Source organism: Thamnophis elegans, chromosome Z (assembly GCF_009769535.1).
Source record: "Thamnophis elegans isolate rThaEle1 chromosome Z, rThaEle1.pri, whole genome shotgun sequence".
In the NCBI taxonomy this organism is placed as follows: Eukaryota; Metazoa; Chordata; class Lepidosauria; order Squamata; family Colubridae; genus Thamnophis; species Thamnophis elegans.
Window position 1 is genome coordinate 54,145,551 of NC_045558.1, and position 21,247 is coordinate 54,166,797.

The 21,247-nt window shown below is 37.4% G+C and overlaps 1 protein-coding gene across 1 annotated transcript in view; it reads left to right on the plus strand.

Annotated features, from left to right (window-relative positions):
- Nucleotides 1-21,247, plus strand: part of LOC116521160 (collagen alpha-6(VI) chain-like) — a 73,037-nt gene that overhangs the window by 45,619 nt on the left and 6,171 nt on the right. The window contains exons 20-33 of the mRNA XM_032235857.1: nucleotides 1,571-1,636; nucleotides 2,388-2,441; nucleotides 5,057-5,092; nucleotides 10,559-10,621; nucleotides 11,328-11,390; nucleotides 12,216-12,278; nucleotides 14,823-14,885; nucleotides 15,792-15,842; nucleotides 16,847-16,882; nucleotides 17,565-17,627; nucleotides 18,119-18,181; nucleotides 19,551-19,586; nucleotides 19,688-19,724; nucleotides 21,084-21,095. Coding sequence (XP_032091748.1) covers nucleotides 1,571-1,636; nucleotides 2,388-2,441; nucleotides 5,057-5,092; nucleotides 10,559-10,621; nucleotides 11,328-11,390; nucleotides 12,216-12,278; nucleotides 14,823-14,885; nucleotides 15,792-15,842; nucleotides 16,847-16,882; nucleotides 17,565-17,627; nucleotides 18,119-18,181; nucleotides 19,551-19,586; nucleotides 19,688-19,724; nucleotides 21,084-21,095 — 706 coding nt within the window. The remainder of the gene's footprint in view (nucleotides 1-1,570; nucleotides 1,637-2,387; nucleotides 2,442-5,056; nucleotides 5,093-10,558; nucleotides 10,622-11,327; nucleotides 11,391-12,215; nucleotides 12,279-14,822; nucleotides 14,886-15,791; nucleotides 15,843-16,846; nucleotides 16,883-17,564; nucleotides 17,628-18,118; nucleotides 18,182-19,550; nucleotides 19,587-19,687; nucleotides 19,725-21,083; nucleotides 21,096-21,247) is intronic.

The window sequence follows — 21,247 nt, forward strand, 5'->3', positions numbered from 1 at the left end:
GAATAGCTTGACTCCCTCTTCTTTGTAGGAACCCCTGTGATATTGGAACACTTCTATCATGTCACCCCTAATCTTTCTTTTCATTAAATTTGACATACTCAATTCCAGCAACTGTTCTTTATATGTTTTAACCTCCAGTCCCCTAATCATATTTGTTGCTCTTCTCTGCATTCTTTCTAGTCTCAACATCTATTTTACATCTTGGTGACCAAAACTGGATGCAGTATTCCAAGTGTGGCCTTACTAATGCATTATAAAGTGGTATTAATACTTCACATGATCTTGATTCTATCCCTCTCTTAATGCAGCCTAGAATTGTGTTGGCTTTTTTTGGGCAGCTGTAGACACTGCTGGCTCATATTTAAGTGATTGTCCACTAGGACTCCAAGATCTCTCTCACAGTTACTACTATTGAGTGAGGTACCACCTATACTGTACCTGGGTACAAGAGTGGCTTCAAAAATTTCAGCAATGGGCTCTCTGTCTGGTTGCTGGGTGGGTGTGGCCATGGTGGGTTTGGTGTAGTTTGCCTCCTGCACCATGGCGGGGGGGGGGGAGCACACATGTTTTTGCCTTCCCCAGATTCTGGAGGCTTTTCTCGAGCCTCTAGGAGGGTGAAAACTTCCACAAGGCCTGTTTCCCCCCTCCCTGAGCCTCCACTTCAGCCTTCACTTACCTTGCATCCAAAATGGGACACATGGAGACTCCTGGGAGGGCTGGGCTGGGGTGGGAGCTTCCAGGCTGAGGTGGGAGGGGCTAGCCAGGGATGGAATTTGGAGGTTCTCTGAACTGGCTATAACATTAACTATAGGTTCTCCTGAACCCAGATGAACCCGTCGCAAAAATGGGCTGTTTTTGGGAGGTCTGCACAGTGCAAAAACTTTTTTAAAAAATTTGCCTCTTCAAAATTTTGGTGCATCTTATATTCCGGTGCATCTTATACTCCAAAAAATATGGTAAATAGGTTTGCTTTCTCTCTGTTGCTTTTCACCTTCTTGCCACTTTCTTCCATTAGTGACCAATTGCTTCCTAATTTTTTTTTGTTATTTTTGACTTTTGTCGCAAGTTCATTTTGAGCCTTAGCTTTCCTCATTTCATCTTTGCAGGCTCGGGCTATGTGCTGATATTCTGCCTTAGTTATGTGCCCCTCTTTCCATTTTTTATACTTGTCATTTTTGTCTTTCCATTTATCAGACAGATCTTTGTGCAGCCATGCTGGTTTCTTTTGAGAGCTATTATTTTTCTTCTTCATTGGTATCTAGGGAGATAACTGCTATGAATATTTGCCCCAAATATACATAGTATAGATCCTTCTTCTATCTCTATCACCCCAGGGGTACCAGTATTATTCTTTTGGATGTTGATAGATCTATTTAATTTATATAATCCTTTTGGTTTATAGAGAAGTTTCAAAATGCTGATTCAATTTTGCTGGTATAGCCTTCAAAGGACTGACAAAAGTGTATCAATCTAATCTTGTACTAATTATGTTTATGTGCTGTTCAGTTAATACTACTAAAACATGCCTAAAGACAAAATAACATAAATATTTTTATCACAATATATCTAGGGTACTCCTGGAATAAATAATAACACAGCAGGACAAAAAGGTTTCAAAGGAAGAAATGGAAGAAAGGTAATCAGTTATTTTTATAATATGTTTCTTGATCACTAGAATGTTAGTTGAACGTTGCTTTAATAAAAATGTTGTATGTTTTTATGATATTAAGGGAAGACTAGTATAGATTTGGTAACCACTTGTTCTGTTCAAAACAAATACAGTTTCTATGTGGGAGCCACAGTTTGCTCCTTGGTGTCTTGGTCCTAAATTGTATAAGTAGAGAAGCACCCAGTTTACATAAAATAATACAACTATCTATCCATATAGTAGCATCTGTGTGGAAGGGCAAAAAGTGACAATGATGACTGGGTAATTGAAGCTCTACCACTTTTTTATGCACAAGTGTGACATACATACAAATATGGCATGGGACTTTGAACGTGTAGTAGCAGCCCTTATCTTCACTCCCACCAGGTCGGTCGGTCGGTCGGTCGGTCGGTCGGTCGGTCGGTCGGTCTGTCTGTCTGTCTGTCTGTCTGTCTGTCTGTCTGTCTGTCTGTCTGTCTATCTATCTATCTATCTATCTATCTATCTATCTATCTATCTATCTATCTATCTATCATCATCTACCTGTTGCATTTTTAAAGCATTTTTATACTGGAGATTATTTATAAATCTCCCATCATGCTGAAAATGGGATATGTAGACCACAAATGGAGGCTGCATGATTGCAGAAGCTTAATAGGTTGTTTATAGATTAAGGTATGGAATTTAGGAAAGAAGTCATTTTTTACATTCAAAATAAAACATAGTGTTTTGTTTATAGGGTGAAAGGGGACCCTTTGGACCTACAGGAGATCCAGGATCCAAAGGAACCAAAGTAAGAACCAAAGAAAGAAAAATTTATATTGATTTTTCTTATGAGTGATCCTCATGATAGTATATCGAAGGCCATTTCCAAATTTGTTCATAGTATTAGACAGAAAGAAGCTGCTAACTCAAATGTTTCTTTTCTTAGGGCTCTTACCTGCATTGCAGCATTTAAAGTGGCAAAATAAAAGTCCAGAGCAGTCCTGTTGTTGTACCTCAAAAATGAGGCTAGAAAAATTGTTGCATCTACATGAGACTGAGGGCTTTTATAGACAGAGGAACAAGTGAGATGATTCAAGATGTTCAAGATGTTATTGCTTCTATCACCCCCCATCAAATCCTTCACCATAACTATCCCTCCTTTTATCTCCATATTTGCTGGAGATTGTGACTGTTATAGCTGTTGAAGTTAACAATGGTGATAAGCTAACCTGAAAATAAGGTCAGAGATCACCATAGTGCGAGCCAGTAGGAATATTGAACCTCTGGGACAAAGGTTGTCAAGCCTTTTGAGATAAGTACTGCATGGTTGTATGAGAGGGATGCAATACCAAGACTCACATGTGATACTAACTACTGATATAGTGTGACCAGTTTGGGTTTGTTTAGTACCATATTTTTCAGAGTATAAGATGCACTGAGATTTTGAAGAGTCAATTTTTTTAAAAAAGTTTTTCATGAAAATGGGCCCGTTTTCTTTTCAAAAAAGGGCATAAATAGCCTTTAGGAGGCTTGTAGAGTGCTGGGGGGGGGACATTTTTCGCTCATTTCTGCCTTCCCCAGCTCCCAGGAGCACTCTGGAAGCCTCCTAAAGGCTATGCATGGCCATTTTGATGAAGGGGGCAGGGTTTCAGGAGGCAAGAAATGCTGTATTCAGTGTATAAGACGCACCCAGATTTTCAGCCTCTTTTCTGAGGGAAAAAGGTGCGTCTTATACTCCGAAAAATACAGTATGCTTTATATGTTTTGGAAGTGTTGTGTACTCAGTAAGTATGGTGCAACAAACCATGGCTAAATATAGTGCATCAACCCAGAGAAACACATTTGACTGCAAATTGTTCCTTAACTCAGCTCATATTTCTAGCATTCATAGTTAATCAGGACTGAAGAATCTGAAGCTCTTCAGATGTAACCATACTGTCAGTAATGCTGCAATATGGCCAATGATGAATGTTGAAGTAAATTGTTGCATATATATTGCATTGATACTTTGTTCCTGCCTTAAAATATCTGAATTCTTATAAATTATTTAAATAAATATTTATGCCATATGATCACCTTTATCATTTGGACCAGCTTACCCCTGTCTCAGATGTTTGGATAGATCATTGATGGTGACATAGGATAAACCAGAGAATCACAATCAGATGAGCTAATTCTACTTTATTATAAAGCTAGATTGAAAGGATCTTTTTTTAAAGTCTGAGAGCATAATCTTCATCCCTGCCACCAGCCTTTAAAACCCAAGATACTAGAGTATGTGCTTTTCTTCTGAACCTATCCAGTGCAGACTCTATATGAAGGGTCTTCAAACTGTGGCCCACGGACCGTATATGGCCTGCCGAAGCCATTAATCCAGCCCAGGCAGGACCATGAGACTGCCCTGTCCACATCACCCCACCCACCCGCCAGCCCCCACCCTTCGGCCAAGTGTAGGACTTAACTTCGCGAACCTGTGGGCTGGAACTGGAAGGTAAGGCCAAACATTTTGGCTGTAGAGACATTCTGGAGATAGATGACGTGAAAAATGGGATGCACAGACAGCTGGGGAGGCCAAAAACTGGCCTGTTTTAGCCCATTTTTGGCCTACAGAGAGGTTCTGGAGGTGAAAACCAGGCCTGTTTTAGCCTGTTTTTGGCCAAAAAATGGCCCATTTTAGCCTGTTTCTAGCCTGCGGAGGCCTTGTGGAGGTGGGGAAGGTGAAAAATGGGGCTTGCAGGCACCCTGGGAAAGCCAAAAATGGGTCCATTTTTCACCTCCCCTGTCTCCATAAGATGGAAAGAGAGAATAGGACAAAGAGAGAGAGAAAGAAGGATAAAGAGGGAGAAGGAGAGAGGGAGGGAGGGAGGGAGAGAGAGAGAGAGAGAGAGACTTGTTGATTGTAAGCTCCTTAGGGCTGAGAAGAATTGCTGCAAAACTGAGTTTATTGAAGTGTACCACTAGACTCCTAAACAACTGAAAAATCAATCAAGTAAAAAGAAAAGTCAATTAAAAGGGCAACATCCAAACAAAAGCAAATAAAACAACCCCAGAAACAAAACAAATTGAAGTTTAATTTGTGTGTATTGAACTGTTAAATTGGCCATGCCACCCAGTCACATGACCACCTAGCCACGCCCACCAATCCAGTTTGGCCCCCCAACAGTCTCAGGAATCGTAAATTGGCCCCCTGTTTAAAACGTTTAAGGACCCCTGCTCTATACTATCTCTTACCTGACTGCTCCCGTCTCTTTGCCTAATCTCTCCTAATCTCTTTCCCACCTTTGCATCATTCAATGTAGTGCCTTGAAAGAGATTGAGAGGGAAATCTCCTGAATGCCACCCTGTATATAAATAACTGTACCAAAGTATAAGTTGTGTAAACATTGAACAGTTTCTAACTTCCTTTAATTTTTTTTATCTCAGGGATACCAAGGTAAAAGAGGTCACCAAGGCTTCCAGGTAAGCATACCTTATTAAATGTTTAAGTGAAAATTGATTCACTCTTTTTTCTTTCATGACAATATGCTAGCTGCTCTTACAAAATAAAAATACTGATATTGATACTGATAATGCAAATATTACTGTTTAACAGTAATAAAAAACAAAGAAAAAACAGATTCTTGGGCTTCCCATTGTGGCTCCGCTTGGGGAGCCCAAAGGAACATGCAGTTGTGAAGTTGATTAGTGCCACAAGAAGTCACCCTTTGCCTTTGTCAACTAATTTTACCTGGGCTAAAATTGCTTTCTTGAAAATTTTCTTGCCTCCTTGAAATTATTAAATATTTTTTAATATTTTAATTCTAACATTACAATTTTTATATACTGTTTCTTAGTATGATACCATATTGTACATTGCCAAGAATCTCTCTTTGAGATGGGGAGTTCAGAAATGTGAAATACAGATAGATAGATGATAGATAGATAGATAGATAGATAGATAGATAGATAGATAGATAGATAGATAGATGATTGATAGATAGATAGATAGACAGACAGACAGACAGACAGACAGACAGACAGACAGACAGACAAGCAAATTGACAGACAGATAGACATGGCAAAACAAAATATTACATGGCTACAGGGGTGGGTTCCTGCCAATTCTACCCTCTTCTATAGAAGAGGTTCCACAAATCTACTGTGCCATTTAGAACCGGTTCCAATTCCCTCTCCACACCCGTCCACCCATCATCAAGATGAAGAGTGAGAGGAGGAATTCTGGGAGTTGAAGTCCACAAGTCTTAAAGCTGTCAAGTTTGAACACCCCTGGGTTTTTTTCCTAAAGGGTTAGTGGTGCAAGAGTCTTGTAACTTGACAGCTTTAAGACTTGCATGCTTCAAATGCCAGAGTTTCTGAGCCAACATTTTGGTTGCTAAGCAAGAGTGTTGTTAAGTGAGTTTCACCACATTTTATAAGTTGGCCATTCCCACCCAGTCACATGGTTGGCAAGCAACTCCCACCCGGTGACGTGGCCAGCAAGCCACTCCCACAAAGCAGCCACACCTATAGAAGAGGTTCTAAAAAATTTTGAAACCCACTACTGCATGGGTAGTATATTAAAAAGTAGCAGGCAAAGCAAACAATACCTGGCAATGGACCACTTGGTTAGCTAAAGATCACGTAGTCTGATTGCAAGCAATGGCATGATAAAATAACAACATTGTGCATTGAAATATCTGCAAGAAATACCATTGATCTGCAAGCAAAAACTGGTGGTACCACAAAATAAAATAAAATAATTTTATTTTATCCTGTGGCAAAAGAAAGGAAAGGTAGGAACAATAGTAACTGGTTTCTTGGATTAAAACACAAAACAACTGGAGGATCACTTGAATCCCATTAGCATTGACAAAGTTATCATGAGTCTATTGCAGAAGACAGCTTTATTTTGAACAGCTTACATTCTGCAATTGTAATCTTTAACACCATTAAATACCCCCTATCTCAAGTCCTTGGAAAAGACTTAATAGGTGCGCAGAAATAATAAATGCAGTCTAAACTTCTGACTGAGTGTGTGAGCCAAGGTGGCGCAGTGGTTAAATGCAGCACTGCAGGCTACTGCTAGATCAGCAGGTCAGCGGTTCAAACCTCACCGGCTCAGGGTTGACTCAGCCTTCCATCCTTCCGAGGTGGGTAAAATGAGGACCCAGATTGTTGGGGGCAATATGCTGACTCTCTGTAAACCGCTTAGAGAGGCCTGAAAGGCCTATGAAGCAGTATATAAGTCTACTGCTATTGCTATTGACCAATCCTAATAATAAATCAGGAGGGTTAACGTAATTTCCTCCTCCAGTCATGTTGGCTCAGGAACTCTGGCATTGAAGTGTGCAAGTCTTAAAGCTGCCAAGTTACAAGACCCTAGCACCTGTAACCCTTTAGAAAAAAAACCCCAGGGATGTTCAAACTTGACAGCTTTAAGACTTGTGGAAAATGAACAAAAAAATGAACAAAATCCCCCCCTCTCTCTCCTCCATTCCCTCTTTTTCTTTCTCCTTCCCCCCTCTCTCGCACTCTATCTATCTATCTATCTATCTATCTATCTATCTATCTATCTATCTATCTATCTATCTATCTATCAGGGGTAGATTCCTGCCAGTTCTAACCTTTTCTATAGAAGAGGTTCCACAAATCTACAGTGCCATTTAGAACTGGTTCCAGCTCCCTCCCCCCCCCGACCGCACATCATCAAGATGAAGAGCGAGAGGAGGAATTCTGGAGTTGAAGTCCACAAGTCTTAAAGCTGTTAAGTTTGAACATCTCTGGGTTTTTTTTTCTAAAGGGTTACGGGTGCTAGGGTCTTGTAACTTGGCAGCTTTAAGACTTGCACACTTCAATGCCAGAGTTCCTGAGCCAACATGACTGGAGGAGGAATTCTGGGAATTGAAGTCCACAGGTCTTAAAGCTGTCAAGTTTGAACACCCCTGGGTTTTTTTTCCTAAAGGGTTAGGGGTGCAAGGGTCTTGTAACTTGACAGCTTTAAGACTTGCATGCTTCAAATGCCAGAGTTTCTGAGCCAACATTTTGGTTGCTAAGCAAGAGCATTGTTAAATGAATTTCAGCACATTTTACAAATTAGCCACGCCCACCCAGTCACATGATTGCCAAGCCATGCCCACTCGGTCACATGGCCGGCAAGCCACTCCCACCCAATCACATGGCTGGCAAGCCACTCCCACAAAGCAGGCCACACCTACAGAAGAGGTTCTAAAAATTTTGAAACCCACCACTGCTATCTATCATCTATCTATCTATCTATCTATCTATCTATCTATCTATCTATCTATCTATCTATCTATCTATCTATCATCTCTTTTTCTTAAATATATTTTAATATAAAATTATAGTAATTTCAAGGACATATTGTTCATCTTGAATATATCAATGTAGCACTTTTCTCAGTCTAACTAACCTTGGTGGCCTCTTTCTGTAAACTTCCTTAAGTGTTTATAAAAAGAGAAAAGTTAGGTATTAAATTCAATAAAAATAGAATAATAAAATAAAATTACATTTTTCATTAAAGAATGACATTTCTGAAACCATGTGGAGAAAAGAAGTGCAACCAATATCATTACACCACATAATTCTCCTATGTGCTGCTTGATGGGATCCTACAATTCCCTACAGTAGATCCCCCAGTAGCGGTCTTGACTTCCCCAGCATTGATTCCATCCGAAATCTCAGAGGGTCTCAAGGCCGAGGGCTGCAAGGCTGAGCTGGTCATCCGTAAAATACACCAGGCAGCTTCCTGGTGTTGCGAGCTGCTACAGTAGCCTCCTTTTTCAACAGGACCTCATTGGTTTGGCTTAGACAGCTACAGGCCAGGCTTGCTCCTGATGATATGTGTCTCCACCAGATGTCAACAAACTGGTGGCAGACATATGCAAGCCTATTCAGGTGGGGGGCTCACACCCTGAACCAAGTAGCACAAGGACACTGGAGTGCCCAGGAGTTATGAAACGGCATCAACTGGCTGGAGCTGCAGGCCATCTATCTAGCCCTCCATGAATTTCGGGACTTGGTGATGACCAACCACATATTGGTCCTCACCGACAACGTGGCCTCCAAGGCACATGTCAACCGCCAAGGGGGCACTCGGTCCAAGTCCTTGATGCTAGAAGGGGAGAGACTCCACCATTGGGCGGAAGCCCACTTGTTATCAATCTGGGCAGAACACATATCGGGCACAGCCAACATACAGGCTGATTGGTTGAGCAGGGCCACGGTGGACCAAGTGGAGTGGTGGCTCCATCCAGCCTTGTTCCAGGAGCTATCTCACCGATTCGACCAGCCCAAAATGGACCTCTTTGCTCAACCTCACAAAGCGCATCTGCCACGGTTTTTCACCAGATTCCAAGGTGGAGGCACCGATGCACTTCGCAGCCCTTGGCCAGGAGGCCTCCTGTATGCCTTTCCACCTCTTCCACTGGTGCCATTTCTCATTCAGAAGATTCTGGCGGAGCAGGCAGAAGTTCTCCTGGTCACTCCGATGTGGCCCAGACGCCCCTGGTATGCTGACCTTATCCATCTGTCGGTCTCATGCCCTTGGAGAATTCCAGACAATCGGATATGCCTATCTCAGGGGGCCCTCATCCACCCGAATCCTCAACTGTTACAGTTAGCCATGTGGCACATGAGCGGACTATCTTGATCCGACAGCACTTCTCCGATAAAGTCATTGACACAATCCAGGCAGCACGCCACCTGTCCATGGCATGCATCTACGAGGCCACTTGGCAGGCATTCTGCAGGTGGGGCCATGCAGCCGGCGTTGACCCTATTAAAGTTTCTATACCACAGGTACTAGGCTTCTTACAGATTGGCATGGACAAGGGACTGACTCCCAATACCCTCTACAGTACCATATCATTCAGGAGGTCAGAGGCACTATTTGTGTCCTTTCAGCCAACATCTATGGGACTGAAAGTCTCCTCCAATACCATCGGGCACTGGTTGAAGGTGTGTATTGTCCTCGCCTATGACAGCCAATCCAGACCGGTCCCCAGACACATCACTCCCCACTCCACCAGAAGTGCGGCCACCACAATGGCCTTGCCAACACATATTAAAATATATATTTGCATATCCTGTAACTTTGTTTCTTGATTTTGTGGTGCAATACAGAGAGATGGGGGACGAATCTAGGATTGTATGGTTTTAAATTCTACTCACTTACCTACTTACCCTCATATGTATCAATTAATCTATCTACCTCCAAAAATTGCAAAAGTACATAAGATATTTCTTTGTGCAATTCCAAGCACTAAGATGTGGATGGCTGTTAAAGCTAATGCTCTACATACAGTCATTTAAAATGCGAATATTTGTGAGCTCAATTCCCAGTAGAGACTTTGAACCCCATAGATTACATTTACAAGTAGTCCTCGATTTAAACAGTTTATTTAGTAACCGTTCAAAGTTACAATGGCACTGAAAAAAGTAGCTTATGACTGTTTTTCACACTAACCACTGTTGCAGCATCCCCATGGTAATGTGATCCAAATCCAGGAACTTGACAACTGACTCATATTTATGATGGTTGTAGTGTCCCGGGGTCACATGATTCCCTTTTGCAACCATCCAACCAGAAAAGTCAATGGGGAATCCAGATCTACTTAACAACCACGCTACTAAGTTAAGAAATGCAATGATTCACTTAACAACTGTGTCAAGAAAAGTCGGAAATTGGGGCAAACTCACTTAACAAATGTTTCATTTAGCAACATAAATTTTGGGCTCAATTGTGGTCATAACACAAGGACTACCTGTATTTGATGAGTCCAGTGAGGACAAAGCTGGCAAAGTATGGCCTCCTGTTAGTCCAGGTAGCAAAAGATTTGAATATTCTATATTATTTTGTTTAGCTTGACTATGGGTTACTTTCTTTTAATGGATCCTTTTTTTAAGCAGTCATTTCTGTTATTACAGGGAGAAAATGGAGCCCAGGGTCCAAGGGGTTTTCCTGGAGATCAAGGATTTAAGGGCCCACAGGTGAATTCAAAATTGAATTGCAACTATCCAAAAAAAGGACTTGATCTACCTTCATGACTTGTTAGTTTTTTCAAAGTAAAGAAATTGGAAGATGCTGGATTTCTTCTAAATCTCTAACATCGAATCCTCTTCAAATGCACAGAACATGTCTTCTAAGGAAAAAATGCAACTTCTTGACTGGACAATGATTGATGTAGCTGAGTTGAAGTTGAGGTTAAATCTTCTTGAGTAAATTCATGTAATTTTCTTAGTAATAATTTGTCATTTGGTTCTTTGATGATGTTTTTTCCATGTTCTCAATTCAGTCTATAGCCCTCAGATTTTCTGGTGGTGTTATATCCAATTACTAATCAGATCTAATCTGCTTACCTTTTCCTGAGATAAGACAGAGTTTTTGAAGGTACTATTTGAAAAGAGCAGTTGACTAATACAATCATAAGATGGAGTGTATTTCAGATAAAGAAATGTAAACAGGAAGAAACAAAATATCCCCAATTAATTGAGTCAACATTTCTTTATAATGATTTCATTGACTTATTTTCAGTCATTGTTTTTAATCAACAATTGTCAAAATTAGTAATGGATTTCCAAGAAACTGTTGCTTAGTATCTGAATTGTTTTAATGAATAAGTAGAAATAAGACTTTAAGTCTGCATCCTTTGGGTGTTCTGTTTGAAGTTAATACTGGTTTTTTTTATGTTTCTAGGGTGAAAAAGGACTTCAGGGAGTGAAAGGAATGAAAGGAAATTCAGGAAGGAAAGGATTCCCAGTATGTCTCAATAATAAATAAATAAATAAATAAATAAATAAATAAATAAATAAATAAATAAATAAATAAATAAATAAATAAATAAATAAATGTGTGTGTGTGTGTGTGTGTGTGTGTTGTATTTATGCTGATAAAAGGGGAGTGGGTTGTCCCCTCACAAGGTTTTTGTTTTTGTTTTTATCTGCTTCAGGTAATGCTATGCCAAAATCTACTGAATAATTTTTCAGAAATTATCTCTGCAGAATTTGTTGGTCTTTTACTCTGTTTTGGGGAGCTTGTTAATCTTTTGAGCTTGTGAATCTTTTTAGCTTATTTATTTATTGGGAATAGTGGAGTACTAGTAGTGCTAGTCATGGTGTTAGGTATTTCTCTTATATATCTCCCATCATTCTGAAGACTTGATACCTGTCCATCCATCCCAATCTGAAAAAGTCTTCTGAAAGTAGTTTTCTGATTAGGTTTTCTCTTAGGACTGACCTCATCAGGTAAAGTTGGGAAGGCTGCAGGTCTTTGGAGAAGTTCTTGCATCCATGGAGGAATATTCCCCTCTCTTCATACATAATCTAATTTCTGGCCATTCAGAAATTAGAAAAGATCACTTCTCTCCATCCAGGATAATTTCAATGAAATTATTATTCTCTTGGAATGAAATTTTCAAAGCTAAGCCTCTTTCTTCAAGTGGAATTGGAAGTGGAAGGACAAAACAAGAACAGCATATGCCTCATTTGACATTCTTATAATGGCATCAAATTATGGGAGAATTTTATGTGAAGCATTATCTTATTTAATCAACTCCATATGAGTTTATCTCTTTATTTATTTTAGGGTGTTCCAGGAAGAATAGGTACAGTAGGTGTTCCTGGGAAATTGGGACCCAGAGGGAATAAGGTATCAAATTTTACTTGTCTTTAGAAGCAACAGTGTATCTCTATATTCCTTTTCAGGATATGTTCATATTTACTTTGATATTGTCCTCTGCCTAAAAAGAAGGCTGTCAACAGAAGATTGTTCCCAAATATAACATCATTGCCTTCCAAGGGCTTGGAAACATGTAGAAATTGTTCTCAAACTGTGCAGTTTAATGTGATGAAAGGGAAATGTAATAAAATATGGTACATGGAAAAATAATATTATATACAATTTTCTTTGCCAACGGTAGTATTGATGTTGATTGCCATTGCCTTTTTCTAAGAATCAAGTTTAACTTCCCAGCTCTGGAATTCTTAGGTTGTTGTCTATCCAAGTATGTTCATGGCTGACCTTGTTTAGCATCTAAGATTTGCCAAGATTGATTAGGTAGTGAGACTATTAAATTTAAGTTAGATTTAATTTTAACTTTATAAATTTATTTTTATTAATCATAGTGAAGACAGTATAGAGATCTTCAAGTTTCTGGGTTCTATAATTTCCAAGGATTTGAAATGGACACCTAACATTAGAACTATCATTAAAAAGGCACAACAAAGAATATTGTTCCTGTGTTAACTAAGCTTGGACTGCCCAAGGAGCTGCTGATACAATTATACAGAGGAATTATTGAGTCTGTCATTTGTACTTTTATAACTGTCTGGTTTGGCACAGCAACCAAACAGGACAGGTACAGATTTCAATGGATAGTTAGGACTGCAGAAAAAACAATTGCAGCCAGTCTATCTTCCATTGAGGACCTGTATACCGCATGGGTTAGAAAGAGACTGAGAAATTATCTATAAACCCCTCTCATCCTGGACATCTCCTCTCCTCAGGGTGCCACTTTAGCACATTGCATACTACAACAACTAGTCACAAAGAATTTTTCCCTTGTGCCATCACTCTGTTGAATACCTAATTACCACAATACTACTCTGTCTTATGTATAAAGATATTTACCCATGTAATATAGTTCTATTACTATTATCCTTCTCATTTTTCTATTATATTCTCCTATGGGTGTTGTAAGGTCTTGCCTCTCCAATCTTCCCAAGAAAGTAGGATTCTTGAAACAGCAATGGTTCCAAAAGGAGCTTTTATTGAAAGGTTTGTGATAACAAGAGATCTAGGCAAGAACTGAAGCTTCTCACTTAAAGCCAGCTATTTAAAGCAATGCTAACCAAACCCTTCCCACACTATGTCATTGCAGGGAAACAGAAACTTCATATAGAGATTAACACAATAATGCAGGAAACAGACACTTGAAACAGAAACTTCATATACAGATCACTCCATTTCTCCCCCCTTCCTCCTACCAAAATGCCAGTGTCCCTGTAGAAATATCTGGGACCTGATAGGTATCTTATTATTATATTACTTTATTGTTTGTATGTACACTGTAAGCTTATATCTGGAAACAAATTTCTTGTGTGTCAAATAAAGTATTCTACTCTACTCTACCCTACCCTACCCTACTCTACTCTACTCTACTTTACGCCATGCCACTCCACTCCTAATTGAAGTCTGCTTCCTTAAATGTCATCTAAAAGCAAAACTTATTCACCCCAAAAATGTGGATGGTAGAAACCACTGTAATATTGCCAATATTCTCTCCATTCTACATCATCATTCATCAATGTTAAAACAATTCACCCAAAATCCATTGCTAATTTATATAATATCCAATATACTCCTAAGAAATCTGAATCCACAAAATAGAAAATTGAATTGTTAAAAAGATTCATGGCATAAATATCTCCTCACATTGGAGTAAATGCTTTCTTCCTTGACCAATTGTGGAGGGAAAAATCCATTCTTTTTACAAGCAATTGCACTACAGCCAGGATCCCCAAACCCTGGGCGGTGGCCCACTACCAGGCTGCAGCCTGTTTGAAACTGGGCAGTACGAGTAATGGGCAAGCGTGTGCGTGGACCTCCACTTGTGTGAGCAGCAGGCAAGTGCAAGTATGCAAACTTCCACTCATGCGAATAAAGGGCATTTGAGGAGGGCACATGTGCTCCATTCATGTGAATGGAGCTTCACGCATGACTACTATCTACTCATGCGAATGGAGTTTTGTGCGTGAGCACAAGCATTGGCTACTTGCATGAGTGGAGCTTCGTGCTTGAGCGCAAGGATCTGTCAGTCACACATGAACCTCCATTAGTGCGAGCAGAGGGTGCACACACCTTCCACTTGCACTAATGGAGCTATGTGCCCGCATGTCTGCTGCGCCTCTCTCTCTCTCTCTCTCTCTCTCTCTCTCTCTCACACACACACACACACACACACACACACACACACACACACCACATTGGGCTGAGCTGCCAAGGTGGAAAGGTTGGGTACCATTGATCTACAGCGTTGCTCTACAGATCTTATGTAATTTATGTGATCTTCTGGATAGCTTTGGTGTTTAGTGTACAGCTATAATTAAATATACTGCTACAGTACTTTCACAATATATTATGGCATTGAAATTAGATTCAACTTAAGTATACCAGTTTTTTGTCCTTTCATAGGGAGAATTTGGTGATGCTGGAATGAAGGGTGAGAGAGGATTACCTGGACTAAGGGGGCTAAGGGTTTGTATTAATATATTTAATTCCAATGTTCATCCCAACTACTATTTTATATTCTTTTTCATGTGCTGTTTTCATAATTCTCAGTTAAAAGAAAGACTGGGTTGCAGTAGCATTAGATTCGGACATAAAATATCTTTTGAAAGTCTCCATCAGATTCATGGACAGAGAAATTAAATGGCTTCTCCAAATTTTTCCAGGATAAATTTTTCAATATTTTCTCAGGGATAGAATACCCCCTCTAATGATGATATAAACAACACTCATAAAAATTAATGCGCAATATCACGTGTGTGTGTGTATGTGTGCACGCACGTTTGTGTGCGTGCGTGTGCGTGTGTGTCTGTGTGTGAAAAGTCAGGATGGCATATAACAACATATCTATTACACCTGCAGTTTTAGACCACATTCTTCATTTATTTTTTTATTGTGCTCCCAGGAATAATATGGTTTTCCTTATATTATCATTACATGCAATATAATTCTCCCAGAGTTACTTTGCAGAATGAGATGAATGACATATAAATTTAATAATTAAATAAAAATAAATAAATGTAATCAAGGAGTGAAAAGTTCAAGAACCTGCAGCTGTTGGATGATGACTATGAAAGGTGGGATATTCACACTACCCATTGCCTATTGTTAACAAAGTAAGTCCAATAATACCACTCATCATCCATCTGAATTTCACTACTTTTCCCTTCTTTAAAAGAATCTACAAAGCTAGTAGGAAAAACATGCAAGATAATTTATTTTCCCATTCATGTTGGGGAATTTTCCCTAATCTTGTGACATCCAAATGCAATGAGAAAACTTGATAAAGTTAAGCAGTCAAATCCACCCTTTATTAATGTGTAGTTGTGGTGAGCACAAAAATCCTAAATAATATAAGTTAAAATTTTATTTTAGGGGGATAGTGGTGCAATTGGATATGGTAAGCTGGGAAATAAAGGAATAAAGGTAAGTACAGTAAGGACTCTTAAATGAAAATCAGACTTTCAATTATCATTGGATTGAATAGAAATAAAGCATGTTTTATTTTAGAGATAAGAACAAAATATAATATATTTTGTGCACCAATTGTGACACTTTATCATCTTTTCACTTTGGAGAACTGGGCAAGAAATTGTGTAGTAGTTTTGGTATGTTTGCTTACTTAATTGTGAAGTATTCCAGCATAGTGAAAAATCAATGGTTCAAATCAAATGTAGGGTTTAGGTCAAAGCAAATAATGCAATTTGGGCACAAATCCAGATATGATGAAATGTTTAGATTTGTTTTGGGGAGAGAAAATATTGCAGTTTTCAAACAATTTTTATTTTAGGAGTCAAAATCCATATTGGGAAGGTTTTTTTTTGTTTCAGATCAATGGAAATCTGTATCAGGATTTGTGGCAATTTTTAAACCAAGAAAATATGTAGCTACTTAATCATTTCAATTGTTTAAGTTAAAAATAATAATATAATGTTAAAATAAATTGAAGGATAATTTTTAATCATAAGAAATTTCCATAGACTTTCAGAATTAGATTGTAGAAAACTTTAAAAGAAGAGACAGAAATAAATGGTTATTTATTTAATTATTTTAAGGGGAAATCCCATAATCAATTGTAATATGAAAACCATAACATATTCCCCAGATCTGTCTCAGAATTAGCAGAAGTTTGTGGAAGGGAAAGTTGGCTCTTTTTTTCTCCTCATGCCCCCCCCACTTCTTAAAGTGTAAAAAAAAAAGTAATGTTTCATGTTGAATAAAATATTGAATAGAAGATAAACAATAGGATTGTCTGGGCACAATAAGGAAAAAGTTTATACATTCAAGTGAAGGGATATTTAAATGAATTGAATTCGGAGACCAGAAATATCTGATAAGCATTTTTCCATTGAGATGCTTGGGTTTTTTTTTAATGTTTGTTGCATCCTTTATTCAAGAATAAATTTTCTTCTTCCATTTGTGTGTTATAGGGGCAAAACGGATTTCCTGGAGATGTAGGGCAAGAGGTAATGGATGTTCCAAAAAGGATATAAAAAAGGCTGTGTAACTGCATAGAATACAAATAAAATTGGACAACAGTGAACAGTCTCTTTGTGGTGGAAAATAAGTTATTTAGTCCCACAGGTTAAACCTTAATAAAGTAATTCAGTGGTTCAGCTTGGGTGTCATCTTATTCCGATCTATGACCAGTTTATATATATGGCTATCTATTTACACATTGATTCTAGATGGTTCATAATAATCCATTAAAACTAAAAACAAAGGTACTTTTTATACCTGGCACCAGACCAAACAGCCCCTGACTGGAATTGGTTGATTAATCATTGCATTACAGAGGACATTTTTCACCATATTTGAGCAAAGCAGAATGAGGTGTTCTTTTTGGGGTGGGTGGGGGAGAAGAGATATCCTGGTAGTGCAGTTGTAGTATGACAGCAATTTGATTCTGGTAGTGGCATAGGTTTTGTGCTAGTTTGGATTTAACATTTTAATACGTTTTGTATTTTTAAAAATTCTTACAACTTATGTCTATTTAGAAATATATTTAACTGAGCTTAATAAGTTTCCAGATAAATTAAAATATGGTTGCTCTGTTAAGGTATCTTTTATGAATTTTATAACAATCAGAAGTGTCTAATAATAATTTCACTTTAAAATTTATATTTTTAAAAAAATTATTTAATTTAGGGTGATGTTGGCAATCCTGGACTTTCAGGAGAAATTGGATTAGGAGGGATGCAAGGGCAAAAGGCAAGTAATTAATATATATTCTAAATTATATAAAAGTAATTCATAGTCAAGAACATAGTATGATTAATAATAAATCCAATTGTATCTATAAATGCTACTTTCAAAGGAAGGTCTGTTGCAGTATGACATAAACTGTTAAACAAGCAGGCTAAAAAATTATAATTAAAGGATTTAGGGCTTCTATGCACTTTGTGGAACTTTTATGAAAACTACTTTTTAAGATGATTGCAAAAATGGCTTAGAAAATGAAGAGAATTTGATAAATACTAGATACAAATCTAAATTCCCTTGGATTCATAGAATTAATTGTATATCTCTTTAAATGATAGCCATAAAGAATCAGAATTATTTGTTGATGTTATATAGGAACTTTAACTTATCACTTCAGATCACTTACTGGGTTTCATTAGCATCACTCACTTGAAATTTCCAGGATGGGTGACTGAAAGTTTTTTTTTTAATGATAGATTTTCCAATGTCATTGTTTTCAGGGTCCTGCAGGTGCCACCGGCCAAAAAGGAGCATTAGGAAACCATGGTCCTCCAGGTCGGCAGGTATGCAAATTTATACAATTTTCTGTAGTTAACTTTATTTTCAGGGAAATATGTATTTCAGAAAGATCCAATAGTAATTTGTAAAGAAAGTGAACTCTTTAAGTTTCTTTTTTTATGTTACTGTGGCAAGTGCATGTATTCTATTCTGATTGTCTCTGCTCATATAGATTGACTTTTTCTTAGGCCTAGGATGGAAAATGCATTGGTGGTATGTATCACTGGAGCTATTTGATCTGGGTAGCTGAGCTCCGCCAGTCACATTGTACAGTTTTCTGCTGAAAACCAATGAAGCAATTTTCCTGTGAGGCATAGACAAGAATAGTCCTTAATACTTTAGAATTGGTTTTTAAATTTTATTACATTAAAACAAATCCTAATCTTCATAAAAATAGCAAAAACAAAACCTCCCAGGCTAATCCATAATTTTCTATTATCATTGCTATTATTTTTATTTCTATTAATCTGCCCTTTCAAAGATCACTTACTGCTGTCTTAAAATTAATATTTCTTCTGTATATCTTAGGTTGGTTTAAATCACAAAGATTTATTTGATGATTATCCTTATCTTGTAGTCTTATACAACATAATGGGAGAATGATGGGCTTAATTCAATATTTGTATCCTTGCTTGTATCATTCTTTTTATTATGCTTTGAATCTGTGAGGTGATTTCTATTATCAGAAGAAAAGTAATAATTCAGCATGTTGGCTTTGGGTGATAGGACCAGAAGCTCTATATAAGAGCATCATATTAAAGAGCCTGAGTTAGATTAAGGAGATAAATATATTGATTTATTTAACATTATTTAAATTTTAATGGAGCACTGACTATTTAACTCAATTGGCAAATCACCCTTCTCTCAAAATCAGAAAATTAAATATGAATAGTAATCATGAATTAAAAATTACATTAAAAGCATATTAAGATCTCACTCATAAGAACTGTTATAAATGACTCCTACATTGATTGCAATTCTATATTCATGGTTGTTTTAATTCCTATTTAGTACATTTGGCTGGTGCTTCTGAACATATGCACAATGTTTTTGGATCTTGCCGTTATTAACCTCAGATGTTTATAGAAGCAAATGTGAATGCTAGAAAGCTGGAGGCATGTTTGTTATGTGCTAGTTTAATATAATTGCTTGGCTTTGAAGTACCTGTATGCTGTGTTTATATTTCCTAAATGGGACATTTCATAATTCCAAGATATAGAAACAGTAACAAATAGCCAGGCTGAATAAGAATTTTGTTGCAGTTATCTCTGATTATTGTATCACCATCATCTAAATTTTCCATTGTTCTTATACATGCAAAGACATTTTTTAATACTTTATTCAAATATATTATGCTTCTTTCTCTCTCTTCAGGGTAACAAAGGATTCAAAGGCATGGCTTCCTTTTCAGTAAGCATTTACTATAGCTAACTTATATATTAAAACCTATTCACGGAAACATTTATTCAGATCATCCATAGTCTTTAATTTCTCATTTTTTCATTTTACAGCCATGTGCGCTCATTGCTTATATTCGGAAGCATAGTTGTAAGTATCAATTTGTAACATAATAATTGTCTTGGGCAAGCATTCAATTAGCTGGAGTGTTTTCCATTCTAATAAATACAGTTGTGTTCCATATGAGTGAGCAGCTTTAAATTGAAAGAAGCTAGAGTGTCTCAATGCGGCAGACATTCTCATTCATTAAGGCGCTATTAAGATAGTGTGACTTCGGAAGTTTATGGTGTTGTGGATTATTCAATTATGATGGGATAATAGGAGCAAAAATAAAAATCAAAGCACAAAAATGAACCCACCCATGCCTTTTTTCTGCTACTGTGGTTTCTATACAATTCTTTTTGCCTGTGTGGTTAAATGTTCCTACACAAACAGAATATACCTGCCAATTTCTTGGAAAAGCTAAATCTTTGATAGTGCATTATGACAATTCTGCCAAATTTACAGATGTAATTGCTTCCATTTACACATATCAGATTTGTTTCAAAGTCAGTATCAGAGCTTCTGATGCCTTTTCCTGGTTGAATTTTGCTCGACAACATGGGTAATTTGGTCCTCTTTGTCCTATATTAGGAATGTACTAATTATGGACTCAAAACCAAATTAGCCTAAGTAAAGCTTTGAGTAAGAACTTTCTATTCGCTCTTAAAGTTGATACCAAATTATAATTGGAAAAGAAGAGGGAAATTAATAAATGTGTGAGAAAAAATCCCATGAAATTTATTTAGTGTTATCAGATTTAAAATTAGATTAATCAGACTAAGACACTTTACAATAATACATGTATTCATTCTGAACCTCTATCAACTATATTTTTTTCTAGTGAATCAGACCTGATTTCAGTAGATAAATATTGTAGATATTCTAAAATATTCAGATTTTTCCTTAAAATCATATCATCTTTTTATTCATCCATTTCCTTCATTTTTGACTTATTTTTCATACTATTTTTTTAAAGTTGTCTGGTGTTGTTTGTTTAATAAATCTCAAAGCAACTGTCAATGGAAAAATTGCTGCACAACCTAAAAATAAGCATATTAGGAACAGTACAATGAAAAATTAAGCCAAATACATTGAATAACATAGCAATAATTTGAATAGTGCTCATGACTAGTAACATGCATAATAGAAATATATAGAATAAAAATATAATAGAATCATTGTTAATAAGACAGCATTAGGAAGGGGAAAATTACGGTCATTATCAAATTAATTCAAATCAAACAAATTTCTGCTTTATACGAATGACCTGTGCATTTAAAAACAGTCCTCAGACATTGATATCCAAGTGTGACTGTAAAGTAAGAGATCAAAATTATATTGAATAATTTATATAGTAGAAATATCTACTAAACAATAATACCATATTATTTTCTCTCTTTTCTTTAGCTTGCTACCAAGGTAAGCTTCATTCTCCATTTAAATGTATTCAAGTATTGACCTACCATGTGGCATTGCTTGTGAACAGTTTGCAAGAGAAGTACCATCTAGCATTGCTTTTGGTCACTTAGGTGGCAGGCTGTAAAGACAATAGGATAGGGAGCCTCAAGATA